This window comes from Pleurodeles waltl, chromosome 10 (assembly GCF_031143425.1).
Source record: "Pleurodeles waltl isolate 20211129_DDA chromosome 10, aPleWal1.hap1.20221129, whole genome shotgun sequence".
Classification (NCBI taxonomy): domain Eukaryota; kingdom Metazoa; phylum Chordata; class Amphibia; order Caudata; family Salamandridae; genus Pleurodeles; species Pleurodeles waltl.
Genome location: NC_090449.1, coordinates 432,397,868 through 432,414,082, shown reverse-complemented (window position 1 = coordinate 432,414,082; position 16,215 = coordinate 432,397,868). Strand labels below are relative to the sequence as shown.

At 43.9% G+C, this 16,215-nt stretch overlaps 1 protein-coding gene across 1 annotated transcript in view; it reads left to right on the top strand.

Annotated features, from left to right (window-relative positions):
* The window catches only part of LOC138262426 (partitioning defective 3 homolog), a 1,341,057-nt gene that overhangs the window by 158,974 nt on the left and 1,165,868 nt on the right, over positions 1-16,215 (top strand). Inside the window, exon 2 of the mRNA XM_069212326.1 lies at positions 6,111-6,184. Within this exon, the coding sequence (XP_069068427.1) occupies positions 6,111-6,184 (74 nt within the window). The remainder of the gene's footprint in view (positions 1-6,110; positions 6,185-16,215) is intronic.

Genomic DNA, 16,215 nt, shown 5'->3' with positions numbered 1-16,215 from the left:
GGGATGAACACCTGCAGCACCTCTGTGAAATTTTGAAGGCTCTGCTGATGGCAGGCCTCACTATTAAGGCTAGTAAATGTCAAATAGGGCAGGGATCTGTGGTTTATCTGTGACACCGGGTGGAGAATGGCCAGGTGGCACCCCTACAACTAAATATTGATACCATTGTAGCTTGGGAGCCTCCCAAGACCCAGACCAAGGTGAGAGCTTTACATGGTCTCACCGGGTACTACAGGAGGTGTGTCAAGAGGTATGGCACTATAGTTAACCCCTTGGTTGAGCTGACCTCTAAAAAGCATCCCAAAATGGTGATCTGGACTGAGGCTTGCCAGACGGCTTTTGATGCCCTGAGCGCAGCCATGTGCACGGCACCTGTGCAGAAGGCCCGACTTCTCCAAGTAATTCATTGTGCAGACTGATGCATGAGAGCATGGTGTGCGAACAGTTCTAGCACAGCTAAATGAAGAGGGTCTAGACCAGCCGGTAGCCTTATTACTAGGATGTTACTTCCCTGGGAACGGAGGTGGACTGCAATTGAGCAATATGCTTTTGCTGTGGTCTGGGCACTGAAGAAGCTGAGGCCCTACTTTTTTGGTACTCACTTCCAAGTTCAGACGGACCACACACCCCTCAGATGGTTAATGCAGTTGACGGAGGAGAACCCAAAACTGGTGAGGAGTCTATCTCTACAGGGAATGAACTTTTTTGGTGGAACACCGCCCTGGAACAAAACACACCAATGCTGATGGTCTGTCCAGATTCTTTCGCCTTAGTGATGAGAACTCCCATGAGGTTGGGTAGTTCTCCTGACTTTCAGCTGGCGGGACACGTGTTAGACCTGGCATCCGTGGTGTGGTTTCCCCTGTCTTTTTGCCTCTGCTTCCTATGTTGACTGTGTACCTGCTGTCCAGTGCTAAAGTGCAAGTGCTCTCTACCTAAACTGTACATGTAATTGGCTTTTCCATGATTGACATATTTGATTTACTAGTAAGTCCCTAGTAAACTGCACTAGTGGTACCCAGGGCCTGTAAATCAAATGCTACTGGTGGGCCTGCAGCACTGATTGTGCCACCCACATGAGTAGCCCTGTAAACATGGCTCAGACCTGCCACTGCAGTGTCTGTGTGTGCAGTTTTAAACTGCCAATTCTACCTGCCAAGCATACCCACTTGCCAGGCTCAAACCTTCCCTTTTTGTTCATGTAAGGCACCCCTAAGGTAGGTTGACATCGTAGGCCTGACGCCTCCTGACTTTACCTTGCACCCAACCCAAAGCCTCACACCGATGCCTCCCCTCCTCTGCTCTGCAGAACCAAAACCAATGCTGCACCGGATCCAGCAACACTTCGATCCCCGTCTCTGTGTCGGCTTGTTGAGAACAACTCCGCCACGATGCTGTGATAACACCAAGTTGAAGCATTTGTGTTTCTAAGCACTATATTGAAGTTTAATCTTTGAAAATTCATAACTTTGCTTGTGTAGGTTGGATTTTTGTTGTTCTGGTCTTGTTTTACTCAGCTAAATATTGGCTATATTTCTAAACTGGTGTTGAGGCCTTTTGTGGTATTGTCATGGTGTCAGTGTGTGATTGTACAAATACTGTATACATTGCATCTGAGATAAGCCTGACTGCAGGTGCCAAGCTACCAAGGGAATGAGCAGGGGTTATCCTAGGCGTGTATCTCCCTTACCCTGACCAAAGTTAGGGTCCCTGCTTGGACAGAGTACATACTGACTGCCAACCAGAGAACCCATTTCTAATAATCTCTTTCTGTGGGAGGTTGAGAATGAGTCCTGCTGTGTTCTAGGATGGCTTATAGTCCTCTGGAGAATGCTTGGTGATCCCAGAGTAGAGGATGTTCCTGTAGTCCAACTTGCTAGAGAGTATGGCACGAGTGACAGTTTTTCTAGTGTTGGTTAAGAGCCCTTTGAAGACCTTCCTTTGCATCTTCTGGATGTGAAAGCAGGATACAATGACAGCGTGGCTTGTGCCGTCATGTCCAGTTTGCTGTTGATTTTATTCCAATGTTCCTGACATGGGTTTGAGTTTGGCTGACCACCAGTTGGAGCCCCATGTTGAGGTGTTCTTGCTGAAGATCACTACTTCTATCTTGTGGGTGTTGAGCTTGAGACAGTTGGCTTTCATCCAGTTAACAACTTTGGTCATGCAGGCGGTGAACTTGTTTCTTGTGATGGGGGTTTTGTCCCAGAGTAAGAGTATGAGTTGTGTGTTGTCAGCGTACGAGAGGATGTTGATGGGTCTGCGGAAGACCTTGGCCAGAGGGATCATGTATGTGTTGAAGAGGGTGGAGTGATGGACCTTGAGGCACTCTGCAGATGAGTTTTCTGGGCTCCCAGGAGTACAGTGCCAGGCTGATAGCTTTTGTTCTATCCATTAAGAAGGAGCAGATTCAGCAGAGGGTGGGTCCTTGGATACCAATCTCATGCAGGTACCTGATGAGGATGGGGTGTGAGACTGTTTAAAGTGCTGCAGAAAGTTTAAGGACTATGAGGGCTGTTGTGTTTCCTCTGTCAAGAATCATGAAGATGTCATCTGTGGCAGTAATGAGTGATAATTCTTTACTGTGGTTGAGCCTAAATCCAGATTTTGTGGTGTTGAGAAACTGGTGTTTGCTGTGGTGGTCAATAAGGCATCAGTTGATTAGTTTCTCTAAGGCATTTTCTGGGTATGGTAGTAGGGAGATGGGTCTGTAGTTGAAAAATGTGGCTGAGTCAGTGGATTGCTTCTTGAGTAGGGTCATAAGAGTAGCATGTTTCCAGGTGTGTGGGAAAGTGACTGAGTCAATGGAGGCATTGAGGATGGGAGTTAGTGCTTCACTGATCAGTAGGAGTCCTTTGGGGAAGGCATGGTGCATGCAAGGGCAAGTGGATAGTTTGCATGATACCAGCATTCGATGTAGGTGACAATGAGTGATTAGGTCAGGGTTCATTCTTCGGCCATGATGGGAAGCAGAGTTGCTGATGGAGCTCCATTGGCTTCTCTTGTCAGTCTATGCCATCTTCAAAATCAGCTACATAATTTACAAAGCAATTACAACCAGCACCTCCACTTATGTAACAGACAAGCTCACCATCTCTGGTTGCTCTAAACACACCCGCAGCTAGAACACAATCAGACTGAAGACTAAGAAGTGTAAAAAGAAAAAAATTCGGTCCTTCCCATTGATGCTCCTATAAAGAAAGAAGCTTAAGACTCACCTCTTTAAAGAACACTGCATCACAATGTTGTAATGGCACCCTTCTGTTTCTAGACCCCATCTAGCTCTGTTAACACTCATTGATTGCCTTTGACTGTGAACAGTGCACCACTACTTTTTAGCTAGATTAATCCTATACAAATACGTCAAACAGTAATGCAGGAATAGACATAGCAAATGGTAATTGTATCAATCTAGGAAACATGAGGCTTAGTAGACATGCCAATATGCAGGTCATCTAGTGGACGTACTAATTCACAAAGTGATCTTGCTGCCTAAAAATCCTGGGGAAACTTTTATGGGCATTGCATTGGGCCTTGATTATTCTGCCTTGTGCCATTATTGCAGCTCTTACCTGATGTAGTCGCTGCCTGTGTTGCAGGAGTGTACAGTGAGACATTTGTGTCTGAGCTTTATGAGACACCAGTAAACCCCTGTATCTGACTGGTATTACAGGGTCTGATTTAAATGTACTCTTCCTCTATTTAGTGTCTACGAAAAACAGTAATCTGTCTCCCTTTTTCCCACACTCTTTCTTTCATTCTTTGTAGGTCTTTTTCTATCAGTTATTGTCTGATGTGGACTCACTAACATTCTTTCTATAGCTTTCTCGCAAACACACACACATTCCCACTCTTTCTCTTGCTGCTCTATTTTGCACACTCTCTTTCCCTACATTCATCTCCCTTTTTGACTTTATACGTTCTGAGTCAATTCACCTTCCTTCCTTCTTTTCTTCCCCCAGTGTTGCAGTTGATTTGCATTGTTTGCCTCTGTACCTCTATTACTATAACACTGGCTGTGTATCTGTGATTTTATATTATATTAGTAAATCCCATTGTTATGCTGTTGCTGAAGGCACTGTTTTTCAATTATATTCATAGCACACTGATGATCTAGTTTTTGCACCAGTATCTGAATGCATCTGGAGGACTGGGGGATGAAAGGCAGCCCTGTTGTTTGCAATACATAACATATACTTAGAATGTGCTCTGTGTTAGCCCCTTGCTCACAAGCGGGTGACTTTGTTGTCTAGTTCAGTTGTAGATGTTGATTCAATACATTTCTACCCATTCTTGTGTTTGTTACTCCCAGGAACATTCGGTCTCACAGTGTTCGGACTGAATGAGTTTCATCCTTCCACTGCATGCTGGAGGTTACTATTTTTATATTTTACTAACAGACACCTTTAGCTTTGCTGTTGAAGACCTACTACTTTCAATATAACACATAGAGTTGGTTTTGGGTCATCTCCTTGACAATGATTAGACAGCTTTATTGTCTGTCTCAGTTCCATGCTCCTGATTTGATGTTTTTCTTCCCTATTTTTTTTTTCTGTCTTGTCCCGGTAGCACTTCTTCTTTGTAATATTTTTGATTAGATGACTTGTATCCTTACACTGATGACAAAAGGGAACTACTTTATATTTCTGGCATAGCACTCTTTGGCAATGCATTATTTGCCTACTCTTTCCCCATTCCCTCCTCTTCCCATTTTCTTTTTCTATTTGTTTTTTTGTAATTTGAGAGTGACTAGTAGCTATGCATTACTAATGGACCAATCCCTCCCTGCTATGCTCGCTGTGCCCCCCTTTTTTTTTTTTTTTCTTTGTGAGGTCCTGACAGCTGCATACTGATATTGGGCCGCTTGCTTCTTGATATTCCTCCCCTGTCTCTCCCTTTCGCCTTTTTCTTTACATTCATATTTTTTATGAATGTCTGGCAGCTGCACTATGCTACCGGCCCTCTTGCTCCTTTAATTTGGTCTTGCGCTTTCATTGTTTGGTAATTTAATTACTGTTTGAAAATGGCTGTCAGCCAAGTACAAATGGTAATTTAAGTAAATAAAGGGTTATTAAATAAATGAAAATGCCATTGCAAAATAAACATTGCTGCATGCACTTGTTATTTGACATCATGATGCATGAGAGTGCCATAGCAGCCATGGTAGAATAGTGTTTTGTAAAAGTAAACACGTTCTAAAATGGCTGCTCTTGGTTTCAAATGCATAATGATGCCCCAGTGTAAGCATGCAACACAACAGCCATCTTGGAATGGTGTTTCTTTGAGAAAACACATAAATAAATGGCACCAATACAAGTGTATGTGTTGTGATGAACCAACAGCCATTTTCAGATTTTTCTTTTATTTTTATTTAGATTTACCATGCCAAATCAAACTGGCATTGACAAATACAATTGCTCACTTGTATTTCAAATGTGGTAGTTTTTGGCAATTCTTGTTTTATTTCCTACTAAGTACTCAATGGGAGTCACATGTTTCCTTCATATAGTCTTTTTAACCTACAGCACTTTCATTTCCCTAACATGCCCCCCATTTTATATTTTTTCAAGTTATTGCATTTTTCCATGGAACTTGCATTAGCAAAGTGCTCCTTTTTTGCACTTTTTTGTGCCTCTGTTTTACTTTTTTCACATTTTAATTTAGTGTTGTAACACGGCTGTCCACCAACTCAGAATGGTAAATTAAAAACTGCTGCCCCTGTCACAATGCAGGTGCAAGCACGTGTCAGAGAAGTGTGGAGAGGTGTCCCTAAGCATGCATGTGCATATATTAAAATACATTAATGTGTATGTGTGAAACCACAATCATGTGGCCTGTCAGCCATCTTGGAATGGGTTTCCCTTAATACTCCATGTCCTGCAGTCTACCATCGACTTTTTATGTATCTTCGTATGGGCAGTCTAGCACATATGACATATATCTGTGTGCTTGCATGTGTGTTTGTATGTATGTATGTGTATGTGTGCCTGTGTGTGTGGGTTTGTACATGTGTGTGTTTGCACATGTGTTTGAGCCCTTTCCTTCATTATGTCACATTTATTCTCTGGGTTTCATCTGTTAAACTTTTTTGAATTTCTGATGTGTTTCAGGACATTGATGGGTCCTTATGGCATGGATCGTACAGTCTACTCTATCGAGTTCAATGGCTGCAGCAATGGACTGGGTAAGAAGCGTGCCCTCCTTCTCTGCTTTGTGGTGTTAATACATAATATCCCTAAAGTTCACTGCTTTTGATCACGGCGTAAAAGGATGGATGAACCCATTCCCGAGTATATATAATACAGCAATTTTCATCCTTAGGTTTATCCAAGTTCTGTAAGTCCATAGGTGGCTTAGGTTCAAATTCAGACTTCAGAACCAGATTTAAATAATCATTCGCCTTTGGGCAAAATGCTTAATCGGCTTCAAATTATAAATATCTGTAATGTGAATTTTTTTATAACCCCATGTTTCCAACTCTCCCGAATCTAACTTAGGTTTCTGTAATCCAGTCTCTACCTTACCACACCCATTGCCCTGTTCAAGTGCATCTCCTTCTAGAGATGACCCAGATGCAATGAAACTTGCCTGCAAAGTGCTGCATTTATCCTTGTAGCTAAACCCAGGATATGTATCAAACACATAGAAAACAACTATTTGATCACAATTCTATAACCAAGAGCATCATGTCACAATTACACTGCTTAAGTAACTCCAGTTCAAAACAATCTGCCCCACTCCAATCCAAAACAATCTGCTACACCCTGATCCACCCCACTCCAATCCACCCCGCTCCAGTCCAAATGTCTTCCCAACTCCAGTCCGTTCCATTCCTATCTGTCCCACTTGGATCCAAAACAATCTGCCCCACTCCAGTCTGCATCACTTTAATCCAAAACAAGCTGCCCACTCCATCCTACCCCACTCCACCCTGCCCCATTCCAATCCCAAACAACCCACTGCAATCCAAAATATCTGTCCCACTCTAATTCGCCCTGCTCCAATTCAATCCACCTCACCCCAATCCAACCCTACCTACTCCATCCCAATTTATCTCACTCCAATCCACCAAACTCCCCCACTACAATCCAGCCCAGCCCAGCCCACACATATCCAATCCACCCCAGTCCAATCTGTCCCACCTTAGTCCAAAACAATCTGCTGAACTCCTGTCAACCGCACTCCAATACAAAACAATTTGTCCCGCTCCAATCCGCACTACTCCAATATGCCCCAGTCCAATCCAAAACAACCTGCCCCACTCCAATCCAGTAGAACCTGGTCCACTTGAATATGCCCCCCTCCAATAAAAAACAATACGCCCCACTCCTTTCCAATCCACCCACTCAAATGCAATCTATCCCAATCCAATTCAACCTAATACTGTCAGCCCCACTCCAATCTGTCACATTCCGAAACAAAACAGTCTGCCCCCCTCTAGTTTGCCCCACTTCAATCCAGAACTATCTGCCCCACTCCAATCTAAATCAATCTTCACCACTCCAATCCACATCAATCAGCCCTACTCCAATCTAAAATAATCTTCTACACTCCATTCTGCCCTACTCCATTGCAAAATAGTCTGCCCCACTCAAATCTGCTCTTGTCAAATCCAAAACACTCTGCAATACTCAAATCCAAAACAATCCACCACATTCCAATCTGCCCCACTCCAATCCATACCACTCCAATCCAAAACAATCTACCCAACTCTAATCTGCTCCATTCCAAAATGACACACTTGAATTCAAAACAATCTATCCCACTCCAGTCTGCCCACTCAAATCTGCCCCTCTTTAATCCAAAACAAGCTGCCACACTCCAACCTGCCCCACTTCTGTCCCAAACAACCCAATCCAATCCAAAACAATCTGCCTCACTCCAATTCACCCAACTCCCATCTCATTCACCACACCCCAATCTAATCCACCCATTCCATCACAATTCACCCCACTCTAATGCACCACAATCCACCTCACTAAAATCCAGTACCTCCCACCCCACAACGATCCAATCCATCCCAGTCCATCCAATTCCAATCTACCCCACTCCAATCCAGTACACGTCACCCCACTCCAATCCACTCCAGTCCAATACATCCCACTCCAGTCTAATCCACCCCACTCCGGTCCAATTCACCCCACTCCAATCCATCCCACTCCACTCCAGTCCATCCTACCCCACACCACTCCAATCAACTCAACTGCTACCCAGTCCACCTCACTCCAATCCAAACCACCCACATCACCCCAATCCATCCTACTCCAATACAATCTACTCTAATCCACCAAAGTACACATTTATCCACCCTACTCCAGTCCAATTTATTCCACTCCAAACCACCTTAATCTACCCCACACCAATCCAATCCATCCCACTCCATTTGAATCCACCCCACTCCAGTCAAATCCTCCCCAATCCACTCCACCTCACTCCAATCCACTCCACCCCACTCCAGTCCACCCCACCTCACTCCAGTGCACCCCACCCTAATCCATCCCACTCAATCCAATCCTCTACACTCAATCCAATCCATCCCACTCCAGTCTGATCCACCTCAATCCAGTCCACCACACTCCAGTCCAGCCCACTCCACTCAAGTCCAGTTCACCCCCACCAATCCAATTCACCCCATGCCAATCCAGTTCACACCACATCAATCCAATCCACCTCACCTCAATGCAGTCCACCCCACTCCAATCCACCCCACCCAATCCAACCCACCCCACCCCAAACCCCCACTCCAATCCAAACCACCGTTTCCAGAACACCCCACCACATTTCAGTTCTCTCCACCACCCCATGCCAAACCACCCACCCCACTCCAATCCACCTCATTCTACTCCAGTCCACACCACTCTACCCCAATCCAATCCACCCATCCTAGTTCTGTCCACCACACTTCAATCCAATTCATCCAGCCTACCTCGCTCCAATCCAATCCACCCCACTATATGCCAATCCAATCCACTCCAGTCCACACCTGCACCAAGCAAATCCAACCCCCCCAGTTCAGTCTACTCCACTCCACTCCAATCCATTCACCCCACTCAAATTCACCCCAATGCAATCCACCCTATTCCAAACCCCCTCAGATTCATCTAACTCCAATGCAACGGACTCCAATCCATCCCTGTCCACCCCACCCTACACCACTCCAATCTATCCCACACCACACCAACCCACCCCACCCCACTCCAATCCAATCCACTCATTCCAGTCGACCCCATTCCTACCAAGTCCACTGCTACCCAATCCACCTCACCCCAATCCACTCCACCCCAACCCAATCCATCTCACTGCAGCCCACAACATGCAGATCCAATCCACCCCAGCCCATTTCAAACCTTTCCACCCACTCCACCCCATTCCAATCTAGCCCACTCACTCCAATCCACCCCACTCTATCCCAGTTCCAATCCACCCCACCCAATCCCAGTTCTGTCCACCCCACTCCAACCCATCTACCCTACCCAACTCCAACCCACCCCACTCCAATCCAATCAACCCTACTCTAGTCCAATCAACCACACTCTAGTCCATTCACACCGCTCCAGTCCAATCCACCCCACGCCAGTCCAGTCCAACCCACTACAATCCAGTGAATCCAATCCTCCACACTCCAATCCATCACACTCCAATCCATTCCAATCCACCCCACTCCAGTCCAATCTAATGCACCCCACTCAAACCAATCCTCCCAACCCAAATCCAAACCACCCCATCACTCCAATCTAAACCACCCAGCCAGTCCATTCTAATCCATCCCACTCATCCACCCAAATCAATCCACCTCACCCCATTTCCATCCACGCCACTCTAATCCAATCCACCCCACACCAATCCACTCCACCCCACTCAATCTATTGTACTCCACCCCAGTCCAATTCTTCCACTCTACTCCAATCCACTCCTCTACCTCAATCCACTCCAACCCATCTCCACCCTAAGATACTCTCTGCCACTGGACCATTGAACTCTACTCCCCTCTACTCAATGCTAAGAAACTTTACTCCCCCAACTCCACTCTACAACACTCATACAAATCCACTCTACAGCATTCTACTCCCTCATTCCACTGTGACAATCCATGCCGTTAACTTTTAGCCATGCTGAACAGCAGCCACAGTGGTGTACAACATGGCAAAATACATTGCCAAAGACAATAGCTCTTGTATAGGCGAGACCTGTTGGCTTTGCCAATGCTTGTTTTTATCTCTTATCGGATATTGACATTGTGAGCCATGGCATACGCCACTCTAGTTGGGACCTCTGGGGTACAGTACTTGAGAAGCCTCCATATAAGGGTCGAAATGTCTCTTCATTCAGAAAAACGTACGAACTATTACAATATTGTAGCCCAATTGTTCAACCACTACCCAGCTGACAAATTTGTACCTTGCCTATTTATTATATTTTGTTTTGATGAATCCTGACAGTAGCCTTATGATATAGAAGGCTGGTTGAAGTTGCTGAGGCTTGCATGCAGACACTCGGTAAAGCATTCACCCAAATGGTATGAAATTGAAAACTTGACACTGATGCATTTATCTATTTAAAAGACAGAATCAACAGATAAGATGACATTTAATGTGTAATAGTATTTGACCTCTCTGCTTTTGATATTCAGTGTGGAAGCCTGATAGTTTCATGACATGCTGAAATGATATTTCTGCCTTAGGTTTCCTGTAAATGGCCTACAAAAGATAGTAGCATTTGATCTCTAATGCCTGTTTAATAAGCCGCAATACCCTTGAAAATGCATCCCAATGACAGACTTTAAATCAGCTGTACCCTCTTGGAGTGTTAATGTGTCTGGGTAGTAATGCCGAGGACTAATCACTAGTACTATTAATCAGATGGATTTTGTGATGGAGGTGGGTGGGGATAAAAGAGGATTTATGGATATTAAACCGTTACTCAAATTGCATCTGAGGTGAATGCAGAAGGGCGCTGCGTTTACTGTTCGTTTACTTTCCACGTGTAGTCCACGTGTAATATAGATCATATTTTACTCTTTTTTGGCAGACACCTAGGTAACCTCACATGGGAAGACTCACAGGGGTCATCTCCTAATTCTGCTCAAACCCAAAATCATGATAAATTGTTTTAACCATTCAGGAACAGTTTTCCAAGCAATAATAGTTTTTCTTATCATCACTCAGTTACACCCAATATTTACTTTACCTCTCCAGACACTATCTAAGTTTGTCTGCTTTTGTCTGCACAAATGTATGCTATCCATTCCCTTTCCCTCTACTCTGACACCCTGACCTCATGCTGAAGCCCAATTGGCTCTTGTGACTGACCACCCGCACGCAGGCACGCACACACACACAAAATCAGAAACACACACACACCATTTGAGCCGTGCCCATGACAAGTAATTCTCCAAAGCCCAGCACCATATTGACTATCCTCAAGGCTACAATAATATATCAGGGGCTGGCTGTCAGTTGGTACACCCCAGTGTAAAGAACATATATCTGTATGAAATAACATCACCAGTAAGCCTAATTTTTGTCTCTATGGTGACTTCCAGTATTTCAACAATCTTTCTTAAAATGTTTCCAGATTCTAGCCAGTCGAATGTGAGATTTACGGAGCATTAGCATCATAAATTATTTGTATATAAAATAAGAAGTAACTGACAAGACACTGGTTATCAGTACATTTACTAAAGACACTGCAAGCAGTGAACCTCCTGCTGCTAGCCACCATCCTTCTCAACTCATAGATGGCAGAGATAATGTGTATGATCCTGTTCACACTGAGGCACTGCCCTTTCCTAAGTAGTCATGCTATACCCCTGAACTGCTCTACTGGCTGGTAGTTTCTTTCCTAACAAATAAAAAAGCACAGGAAAGGCATGGATACATACATTTTCCCCTTTTTTTATGAAACCGAGGCACTTCGTTTGGGATTGTAGCACTTCCAGTGGTGGATGGAAATAGCCTAGGGCCTGATGTAGAGTTTGGCAGACTGGGTACTCTGTTGCAAGTGCAACTGAGTACCCTGCCCACAAAACCCTTGGGGCCATATTTATACTTTTTGACGCAAAACAGCGCTAACGCAGTTTTGCGTCAAAAAAATTAGCGCCGGCTAACGCCATTCTGAAGCGCCATGCGGGCGCCGTATTTATTCAATGACGTTAGCCGCCGGCGCTGCCTGGTGTGCGTGAAAAAAAATGACGTACACCAGGCAGCGCCGGCGTAGGGGAATATGGAGCTTGGGCGCCAAAAAATGGGGCAAGTCAGGCTGAGGCAACATTATCGCCTCAACCCGATTTGCGCCATTTCTTTTGACTCCCAACCCCCATTGAAATGACTCCTGTCTTAGCAAAGACAGGAGTCATGCCCCCTTGCCCAATGGCCATGCCCAGGGGACTTCTGTCCCCTGGGCATGGTCATTGGGCATAGTGGCATGTAGGGGGGCACAAATCAGGCCCCCCTATTACACACAAAAAAAAAAAAAAAAACTTACCTGAACTTACCTTAATGTCCCTGGGATGGGTCCCTCCAGCCTTGGGAGTCCTCCTGGGGTGGGCAAGGGTGACAGGGGGGGTGCCTGGGGGCATGGGAGGGCACCTCTGGGCTCCTTCCGAGCCCACACGTCCCTTAACGCCTGCCCTGACCAGGCGCTAAAAAACGGCGCAAAAGCGGCTGGACGTCATTTTTTTTTGACCCGCCCAGTCCCGGGCCTGAATTTTGCCCGGGAGTGTAAATACGGCGCACATGCCTCAGAGTAAATTTTTTAGACGGGAACGCCTACCTTGCATATCATTAACGCAAAGTAGGTGTCCACGCTAAAAAATGACGCAAACTCCATGGACTTTGGCGCTAGACGCGTCTAACCCCAAAGTATAAATATGGAGTTAGTTTTGCGTCGGAATTGCGTAAAAAAAAACGACGCAATTCCGGCGCAAACAGAGTATAAATATGCCCCTTAGTCCGCTGGGATGATTTAAAGATGAGTGGACCACAAATATTCTACCACAGAGTCACCATTGGATGCCTTCCTCTGAGGACCCAACGAGGTAGGAGCCATTGGAGGAAGGATGCCACACCATCCACCGTATTTAGGGTGGACGGTGAAATGCGTTTTTTTCCTTGTCTGTCACCGCCAGTAAAAACCTGGCAGTGAAGGACTGGAAAAAAATCAATAACGACTACCACCCACTGGAAGAAAACTCCAAGAATTAAGGGTCATTCGTTTTTTGTTTTCGAAAACAAAAAGCTTTTCAAAAGTTTGACAGCCGGCCGTCATGCCGATGGTACAGTTTGTCAATCTTACCCTGCTTTGACAGGAGCCGCCATGATGGTGGTTCCTGTCAATGTAGAGAGATGTCTGTGGGACCTGCGGACATCTCCAAATATGGCAGACAGGTTTCCCTTCAAAATACGCCATCGCAATGACAGACATTGATGCATCTGCCAAAACTGAAATCAGACCCTTGATTCAAATACTGATAACGTTAACAGATCAGTGCACCATGCACATGACCTAAACATGAATAGGCAGTCACTGGCAAGCAGTGTAGAGCAGCTTGTGCAGGAGTTGGGGAATCAAACCTTTATGCCACAAGCATGAGTGAACTGCAATCCCACTTACTATCATTAGTATTTAGAGAGAGAGGCAACACCCACTATTCCAATGATAACCGGGAATCAAACCAAGAAATAGGGTGGGTTCCCAAAAGGCTCATTTGGTGATCATTATTATTGATTATGTTACTGTGAAAAAAGACTGGTAAGTAGATCAATGAACACATTGGGAAAGGGCTGGAGTACGCAACATGTATTTATTATTAGGCCTATAATAATTTATTTTTTGTTATACACAACCGTTTCTTAACATATAGATCCAACTGTATTCATTAGGGATAGAATGGTGACAGTCAATATTCATCTTTACAGAGTATAAACCATTGTAAGTAACAGTACAGCCAGCAGTGTGTTGTAGGTGAGGCGAAAAAGAACAGGAAAAGGTAAATATAGCGAAGAAAAGGATCCCAGTGTTTCAAATGTTGGAAACAAATCATAAAAAGGGTAAAGTTATCTTTAACATCTGTTTGGTAGAAAAAGAGCATCAACACTTCAACCTCCTATGCCTAGTTTATAACTCGGTAGTTTACAGGTTAGATAAATGAGACTCCCAATGTTCACCATTTTCAGGGAAGAAGATACAAACACACGTTCAGTGGTATTTCAAGTGCATCCATTAATGGTGAGACACCCAATGTTCAATGTGCATGCAAAATATTTCGACAGGGGCCTCAAAAGTCCCTGGAGCAAAAGTGACCAATCTATGAGGTGGTAAATGGTATTATGCATAATCGTGTTGAAAAACATATCAATTGACAGTATATAGATCCTCCTTTGGGGTGTACAGATAATCTATACTAAGGTAGTCTGAGTGTAGACATAAAAAGTATACAAACCTTACCATAATGAAGAATTGGATTGTCAACCCTACGAAACAGAGAAGATGCTTGGAAAACCGCAACGTGGGTAGCAAGAATGTGCTCTTATTGGAGTACAACCAAGATAGTCACAGTCAAAAGGCAATAAATGCAGAAAAGTTCTACCCATCAAGTTAGTTCTGGGAAGACTAGAATGAAAGTAAAAAATAAAAATGAATGGATGTCCCAGTTGGAGCTCGCTTGACATAGCACAAACAAACTGGATTAAAGGTAGACTTATGCAGTGTGTCCAGTGGCTCCAAATAGCAAACCAGATCCCAGAATTGTAGACCTTTGTGGGTATAAATAACAGAGGGGAAAATCATAAAATTCAGGAAAAATTACAAATTGGAAGAGCAATAGGGAAGTAGAATGTGTTTCACAATCACCCAGGTAAGGGATTATGTAGGCCCGGCAGCCGGGGCTATGAAGCAATGAAGGCAACTCCACTCATTATTAGACTAGACAAAGAGACATATCTAAGACGGTGATCAAGTTGTCATGCACAACGGTGCTAGAAGAAAGTGACTGACGGTTTGGAATATCCTGATTGCTTACCAATGACATAATAAAAATAAATGTAAATGTTCTATGTTGTAAAAAAAAAAATACTGTTATTGCTATATGTGTAAAAAGTTAAACTTAGCTTAAAACTCAAAAGCAAGGAATTGCCATTGAGATAAAAGTATTCCTTGATAAAAAAAAAATATAAAAAAACTATTTACTACCTCGCTATGGCCCATATTTATCCTTTTTTAGTCCCGCATTTGCGTCATTTTTTGAAGCAAAAGCAGCGTAAACTTACAAAATGCAATTATATTTTGTATGGTTGCACCGCTTTTGCACCAAAAAATGACACAAATGCGGCGCTAAAAAAGTATAAATATATGCCTATGAATCATCACAGATCTTTATTGTGTGAGTATAAGCAATAGGTGTGTCATATATACTGATAACATTTTACACATATATTGATCATCCTTCTAAATAATCTAATCATTTTAGTTTTTCACATTGAACACAACAATTCTAATTGACACCATTGGCTTGCTTAAAAATGAACTGCATAGATAGGAAAATTAAACTTTAAGTGATACTGAACTACTGTATGTAGGTTTAGGAGATCCAGATAATGTAGCATACCTGGTTCATCATGCAGTAATAATTCAGTGATAAGTGAAAATATAGACATGGCATCCTTTTCCTATGGTACCAGAGGTACTTATCAGAAGCCACTGCTCAGAAGTGACAACATTACCCACATTTTGTTGTATAAAGAACATGACTGGATTTGCAATGTCAACACCATAAAGCAAGGATTGAATGAGGCTTTCAAATGGCAAACCTTCCTGCTTATTGAACCTTGAATAGCTTTTTGCAATCTGATGGCTGATATCATTTTCTCGACAATATTGAGGTAGTTTTCATGTCCACTATCCATGATTTTGAAATCTTTAAACATTATGATACAACCGTATTTTACTGATATAGGCCCTCATTAAAACCCTGGTGGTCGGTGTTAAAGCGGCGGTAATACCACCAACAGGCCAGAGGTTAAAAGAATGGAATCACGACCATGGCGGAAACCGCCAACATAGACAGCCACTTCAATACTCCGACCGCCACTGCGGTAGAAACAAACACTGCGGTGGTAACCGCCAACGGTCAGGCGGAGGACAATGTACCGCCCACTGTATTACAACAGGCCTATCCGCCACCTTTTCCGGAGTGGTACCAACGCCATCAAAAGCACA